Raw genomic sequence first — 7,830 nt, forward strand, 5'->3', positions numbered from 1 at the left:
AGGAGCAGACGGACCACGTTAATTATAAATTTAAGGGTAAAAATGTTTATTTTTAGGGGTAAAAATGTTGATTCCGATGTTCCTAATAGAAATTCTGGATTCACCACGCATAATCCACGTATCACTTTTAGTTATACAAGATTAAATAATACGGTATTACAATATGCAAATTTAAATATATTAAAATTTTAATTGTTACATAATTCACTGTTATCAGCTATAAATTATCATTATTTCAAAGAATAATCAAGATTTTAATTACCAAAAAAAAAAAAAAAAAAGAGAAAGTAGATGTAGTTAGATATATGGCTTTGAGATGATAGTAAAAAAAAATAGCATAATCTAAAGGTTCTAAACTTACCAAATTTAAAGCAACGTCGTTATAATGAATTTAATTTTATATATATAAAATGAATATGGATGCGGTTAATAACCGCATATGCATACTCTAAAACCAATATCCACATGCACGTAGGCGGATATTGTTTTTGTTAACCACATCTACATATGCAGATAGCTAATGTGGCCGGTTATTATTCATTCTCATTTTCACCCCTACTATTACATCGGACCAGGCTTAATATTTTTTGGATTAACTTCACGAAATGGTACCGAACTATCAACGTTTTTGACGGAAGGGTACCAAATTAGCGAAACTCTCGAATCGGAGTATCTATCTATCAAAAATCCTCACTTAAGGGCATTCCGTCAGGATTCGGTGTTAAATCAACTCATGACGGATCCCAACTTAAGTGCCTAACACGTGCTTCACTTAGCCGCTTCTATCCCGTTTTGCCCCTCAATTAGCCAATACACTCTTCTAGTCAAGTCCTTCTTCACAGAGCCACTTTGTGACATTTTTGAAGAGATTCGTCTAGCTCCATCAACGCTTGAATGGTGGGTTTTTGGTTCGGAGCTACTTTCTTCCCAAAGTTTCACTAATAACGTTCATAAAAAAAAAACCCAAGTGAGCGTTCAAGGCTATAGTGAGCTTATGTCTGATAGTGAATTGAGTTCGGCAAGATCTACCGGTCCATTGTGCAAATGTAAAATGAAAACATCATTGTGGATATCCTTCACCCTAGAGAATTTATGTAGAAGGTTTTTTTTCTTGTGTAAATTACAAGTCAAGAAGTATTTGTTAATTTCCCCTAATTTTTGTTCTTTAGGGTTCTATCTCTGATCGCCCATTATGTGGTTGATTTTATTTCCGATTATGCAGCAACAAGATGTGAAATTTGATTATTTCTTATGGCGTGATCTTGAAATGTGCGTGTACGGTCAAAGAGTTGTGTCGAGGTTGAGGAAGTGGCACGATGAAGGCTGAGCGGGAAGTGAGTGGAACAAAGATCTCGAATGAAGTTGATAAATACAAGTCTGGAGCTGAAAAGTACAGGAATGAAGCTGATAAATACAAGAATGAAGCAGAGAAATACAAGTCCAAACTAGATAGATAGAAGATGAAGTTTCGGTCAAAAGAGAAAAAGTACCAATTTGTCTTAGTTTGTTCATGGGTGATATTTCTGTTGTTGCTGGTATATCCTTCGTCTCACAGAGCGTGTAATGCATCAAAGATGATGCTGCAATGAAATATTATTGAAATAGTAATGTTGTTGATGGTGTAATACCTTATAATGGTGTGACTGTTGGTCGAATTTTGTAATGGGAGAATTTTGTTCATCGGTGATATTTTGTAATATTGTTGATGTTATGAAACATTTCCTTGATAACTGGCTTGTAATTGTTGTTAACTTTGGTATAACTTTGTAATGCTCCATTTGGTATAACTTTGTAAACTTGTTGGTGCCATTTGGTTCCAAAAAACTTGTAAATGACCAATTATTGTTTAGGTGTTCCTGTAAACTTGTTGATACCATTTGGTACCAATTGTTGTGTTGGTTTCAAAAAATTTCTCCAATTGTTGTTTAGGTATTCCTGTGAACTTGTTGGTACCAAATGTACCAAATATTGTTTAGTTCCAGTAAACTTATTGGTACCAAATGGACCAATTGAATTGGCAGTAATATCCTTTGAACTTTGGGTTTAGGGACTTGTAAACTTCTAGGTAGCAAATGCCATTCAAAAAACCTGCAAAAACTAGTGTAACACATGTATTCCTCTTTTATATGTACTCTATATAGTTGTGTAAATCCAATTACATAATACAAAAGCTAGACTCATCGAAGTACAGCAATATCATTACACATCCTGAACTCTTCACCATGTATGCATAAACCAAACAAATTTCTCCAAAAGTTATAAAAGTCAAATGATATCAAAACACATAAATACTATCCTTAACCTTCCATCAAAACACTTCAAATGCAGCAACATCATTACACATCCTAAACCCTTCACCGTGTATGCATAAACCAAACAAATTTCTCCAAAAATTACAAAAGTCAAATGACATCCAAACACACAATACTATCCTTAACCTTCCATCAAAACACTTCAAATGCAGCAACATCATTACACATCCTAAAACCTTCACCCTGTATGCATAAACTAGAAAGGGTAACATCACAATCAAATCACAAACCAAACAAATTTATCTAAAAGTTACAAAAGTCAAATGACATCAAAACACATTAAACAGTTGATAACCTTCCATCAAAACACATCAAATGCAGCAACATCATTACACATTAAACCCTTCCAAAAAATAGTAACATAAGTTAAGTATCATTACACATTTATTACATATTGTTCATGCCCTTCCATTCCAAAATACACATTAAGGGCATGATGTCCATGCCCTTCCAAAATATACAATACAAATACACATCATAACCATGTTGTCCAAGCCCTTCCAAAATATACAACAAAAATCCAAAATACAAATCAGACATGCAACTCCTTAAAAACTTCTTCTTCTCTTTATCTTTTTTGCTTCCAATGGTATTCCCCTTATTTGTCCCTGCAACTCCTTAAAAACTAGGCGGAAGAATGTCAGTAGATGTTGCTTTTGACTTGCTTATGTCAAAATCATGGGGAACAACTCTGAAAGTTATGCCACTTATACTCCTAGGAGGACCCCGTGAGCATGCTGGTCCACTTCTTGGAATTTTGGGTGGTTCCCAGTGAGATCAACAACAAGTTTTCCTCAGCTATTTGGGTTACCAGTTTGTGTAGCACCTAATCTCAATCTTACAGATACTCTAGTCCTAATTGCCAAACTAAGACTGCCATTCTTTCTACTATAGGGTGTGGTAGTGGCAGTGCTTGCACCCTTTCCGCTTGTGCTCTTTTCACCCCTACCTTGTATAGATGTAGTACTTGCACCATCTCCTATTACCCTCTTTTGACCCCGACTCATTGTTGGTGCAATAGAATGATCCACCAATGGGGCACTCTGTAAGGGTGCATTAGGATTGTCAGTAGATGAGGCACTCGGTATTGGTGCACTGGAATGACAAAGAGATGGGGCACTGGAGGAGCCACCCAACTACAAAACACATCAAAAGTAGCAACATCATTACACATCATTTAACAACATATAATTAGATTACCAAATAGTTAAAAAATAGACAAAAAAAATGCACAATTTACCATGTCAATATTGCAGTTAGCATCTGTAATATGTTTTCTATAGAAAGATTTCATACGTTGTTGTCTTTCATCATGCCTCATCCTCACAGTGCATGTTCTTGTAATGTGACCATATTTCTTGCACATCACACATTAGTTTTTCGAGCCACCCTTTCTCACTATGTATGGATTTGATGTCTTATCAGCCCTTCTATTTCTCAGTTTCTTAGGTCTTCCTATAGTTGTTATTGACTTAGGTAGTTCAATCTTCGATTGATCTGTCCTAACCCATTGCTCAAGTAGTACAGGCTAGATTAGGGCTAACAATTTTGACATGACCCGACAACCCGACACGAATTAGCGTACTTGGGTTTACCTTAAACGAGTTTGGGTCATAAACGGGTCAACTCGTTTATTTCGGTCTGGCAGGTCGGGACACTTATTTATTTATTTATTTTTTTAATTTTATTATTAAGGAAATGGGATTAGCCGATTCGGTAGAGAAGAGGAAAAAAAGAAAACCCTTCAGCACCGCCTCCTTCTTCCATTTTCTTCTTCTTCAGCGCCGCCCCTTCTTCACTCCCTGCCGACATCGCAGCCGTTCTCCCCCTCTCTCTGCTGCGCTGCCAAAGTCAGTCTGCTGCTCTCTCTCTCTCTTCCACTGATGTCGCATCCGGTAGCGGTATGTTAATTTTTGTTTATTTGTTAATCTTTGAAAAATAAGGAATGAGTTTAATCCACTTCTTCTTTTTCTTTTTCTTTTTCTTTTTCTTTTTTTCTTCTTTTTCCTTTTTTCCTGAGCAGTTTAATCAACTTCTCAGTTGTTCACTTTACTGTATATCTGATTTAGGGTTTTTCCCCTTTTCATCATGTGATCTATGCTTGGAATTCCCTTGGAAAGTTTAAAGTCTCTATTAGATCTCTGGAGGAGTTTGATTTTTGATTTATTTATTTTTTCTATCGAGTCTTGTGAAATGTTTGATTAAATCGCTCTCTGTCTCTCTCTTTTTGGTAGAGATAGTCATGGTGATCATCTTTCGCTGGTCTTTGGGTCTTTGGCTCTTTGTTGACAGTGATGATGATTTAATATGATGATCCAGTATGAATGTCAAAACCCGGGTGTTTGGTTTTTTAGTTGGAAGATGCATTCCTAGATTAGGCTGTTTCGGAAACTGATAATCTTACTCACTGTTTTCTCAATCCATCAAAATTTTAAGAAGCTTGAAATTCCTCAACCGAAGAGATAGGATAAATGAACATGATAATTTTGTCATTAATTTGCCATGCCAGAGGGAAATAGATTGAAATGGGAAAAGGAAGGGGTCAAACTTGAGGAGACTGGTCTTTCTCATTGGGTTGCAAAACCATTGTTTGTTCATTTGCAGTGTCACTACTCATGCTATTTTTATATTTTTCAGAAACCAGATTATATGAATAGTCATGATTAATTTTTCAAGGAAATGCTCACACATAATCAGTTATGTGTTGTGCATTTACAGAAAGTTGTGATGTGCATTTACAGGAAGTTGTTGGTTTTTTGTAAGGATATTTGGCTTCAAGTGTAATTCATTTCTAGCTCTTTTTGTTATACTGGATTTGGCAGAGTGATGGAACTTTTGTGTTTAACTTACAAGGCTTTATTCCAAAACTGTGTCAATACTTTTATGTCGTATCTTCTGCCTATATGTGTTTCTTGTTCTTATTATATGTTGGTGTCATTAACTAATTATGTGTTGTACTTCTTCATTCTTTGAGAGTGCATAATTTCTTTTGTAGGATTATAAGAAATCATGTTCAGATTTAGGTATAAGAAATTAGGTGCATAAATTCTAACTTACTAACGATTATGTGTGTAGGTGATTAACAAAAATTCGGTTGTATTTGATGACGATGTGGTTGGAATAGATACAATGGAAGATCCTTATATTCATACGAATCTGATGACGAAAAAAAAAAGATCCAGAAGAAGCGTAGGAAGACCTCAACAGTTTGGACAATTTTGATGAACTTCCTTCTACAGATCCAAATGACACAAGGATATGGGCAAAATGCAAGTTTTGTGATCATAAATATATGGCTAACAGTTCAAATGGAACTGGAAATCTACACAAGCATATGAAGGTTTGTGGGGGGGGGGGGGGGGAAATAATCATGATATTCAGCAAATGCTCATATCTAGAGATCAAGGAACTCTATCAGTAAGTGCCTCAAAATTTTGTCCTAAAAGATATAGAGAAATGCATAGATACTTGCGTAGTGCTAAGGCTGATTTGATTAAGATGCATATGTTAGAGAAACAAAAGGTTAAGTCTTTGTTAAATGTTTGTCCTGGGAGGATTAGTTTGACATCTGATTTGTGAACTTCTTTGACAACTGATGGATCTATTTGCCTCACTGCACACTTTATTGACAAAAATTGGGTATTATCTAAAAGAGTGTTAAGCTTTTTATTCATACCCCCACCACATAATGGTGCATCTTTGATCAAAAAGATATATAGTTTGCTAGAAGAGTGGGGGATTGATAAAAATGTTTTCTCTATAACATTAGATAATGTTTTTGCGAATGATTTGTGTGTTGTGAATCTCAAACCAAAATTAAACATGAAGAAAGCCCTTCCTTGTGAAGGTGAGTTGTTTTATGTGCGTTGTTGTGCCCATATTCTTAATTTGATAGTGCAAGATGGATTGAAAGAGATCACTAATGCTATCCAAAAGATTCGAGATAGTGTTAAGTATTGTAGAGGATCACAAATGAGAAAATAAAGTTTTCTTCAGGCTGTCAGTCAAATGTCATTGCACAGTAACAAGGGGTTAAGACAAGATATGCCAACTATATGGAATTTGACATATCTTATGCTTGAAAGTGTAATTCATTATAGGCGTGCTTTTGCTTATTTGGAGATGACTGATAAAAACTATACGTTTTGTCCTAATGCACTTGAGTGGGAAAAGGTGAATGATATCAGTAGTTTCTTGGGTTGCTTTTACCGTGCTACATGTGCTTTTTCTGGTACCAAATATCTCACAGTCAATCTATACTTTCCCGTAGTTGCATTGATTTATGTGAACTTGAAGCAAGAACTTGTGAGTGAAGATGGGTATAGGAGATTAATGGCAAGTCAAATGATCTCTAAATTTGAGAAATATTGGTCAGAATTCAGTTTAGTGTTGGCCATTGCAGTTGTCTTAGGTCCTCATTACAAGCTGCGCCTTGTAAAGTATTTCTATACAAAGAATTATGGAGCTGAATCTCAAGAGTGTGAGAATGTGACGAAAACGTTAACCAAACTTTTTATGGAGTATAGTGCTTCTACGACTTCAAGCTCCACAGTTGTTCAGCCCCAAGAAGACTCAGATTTAGAAAAGGTGAATAATATCACAAGTTTCTTAGCTTGTTAGTAACTTAGTATATATACTCATAACCACTTACTAATTTTATGTTTATATTATCTCTATTCATGTAGGATTTTCTAGCATTGGATGGAGTCAATGCTGATGCACAAAAGACTCAATTAGAACTTTATTTGGATGAACCCAAGTATTTGGATAAGAATATGACATTTTACATCCTTTCATTTTGGAAAGGCAATGAATTTCGCTATCCTGAAGTAGCTGCCATGGCTCGTGATATTTTGAGTATTCCTATTTCTACTATTGCTTCAGAATCCATTTTTAGTATTGGTGGACATGTGATTGATCAGTATAGGAGTTCACTCAAGCCTGATATTATTGAGGTATTGGTTTGCACTAGAGATTGGTTATATGGAGAGTAAGGTAATATTAGTTTTTTGCATATTTAATTTCTTCATTTACTTGTATTTTTTTTTTTATCTTACTTTAATGACATTAATTTCTTTTATCTTTTGATATAGAACAAACTTTAATGAAGGTGGATAACGAAGAAGTGGATGTTTTGACATTGGATAGTATCAGTTCCTGTGACATTCGAAGTTCATTTGGAAAATGAGCATATTTGTGAGTCATTCAAGGAATCAAGAGTGGACAATATGGGGCAAAAATGGGAACCTAATTTGTATTTGTAAATTTGTAATGACGATGTAGTTTTTCTTTTTTTTGGTTATTTGATTAGACAATTAAGCATATTAAGAGATTTGGTGCTAGTCTATTAGAGTTTAATTTCTAGAGATGAATTGATAAAACTATTATTATTTCATTTAAATACAAAAAAAAAAAAAAAAAAAAATCACTTTTAAGCTAAACGGGTTAAACAGGTCTTGTCGGGTGACCCGTGAAAATTACCATGTTGTGTCGTGTCTGGGGCTCCGACTCGTTAACA

At 35.0% G+C, this 7,830-nt stretch overlaps 1 protein-coding gene across 1 annotated transcript; it reads left to right on the plus strand.

The window, feature by feature from the left end:
* Window positions 1-6,356: 6,356 nt before the first annotated feature.
* LOC133876181 (zinc finger BED domain-containing protein RICESLEEPER 1-like) lies at window positions 6,357-7,500 on the plus strand. Its single transcript, XM_062314466.1, has 3 exons — window positions 6,357-6,899; window positions 6,998-7,267; window positions 7,423-7,500. Exons 1-3 carry the CDS (start codon window positions 6,357-6,359, stop codon window positions 7,498-7,500), a joined length of 891 nt encoding a protein of 296 aa, XP_062170450.1.
* Window positions 7,501-7,830: the final 330 nt, after the last annotated feature.

The sequence above is a fragment of the Alnus glutinosa genome, chromosome 8, assembly GCF_958979055.1.
Source record: "Alnus glutinosa chromosome 8, dhAlnGlut1.1, whole genome shotgun sequence".
Classification (NCBI taxonomy): domain Eukaryota; kingdom Viridiplantae; phylum Streptophyta; class Magnoliopsida; order Fagales; family Betulaceae; genus Alnus; species Alnus glutinosa.

Bases quoted from the DNA above. Each gene is read 5' to 3' on its own strand.
- LOC133876181 (XM_062314466.1), top strand. From the start codon at position 6,357: ATGCCAACTATATGGAATTTGACATATCTTATGCTTGAAAGTGTAATT. The intron at 6,900-6,997 runs GTGAATAATATC...CTATTCATGTAG, and splicing joins AAGACTCAGATTTAGAAAAG to GATTTTCTAGCATTGGATGG. The intron at 7,268-7,422 runs GTATTGGTTTGC...ACTTTAATGAAG, and splicing joins TCAAGCCTGATATTATTGAG to GTGGATAACGAAGAAGTGGA.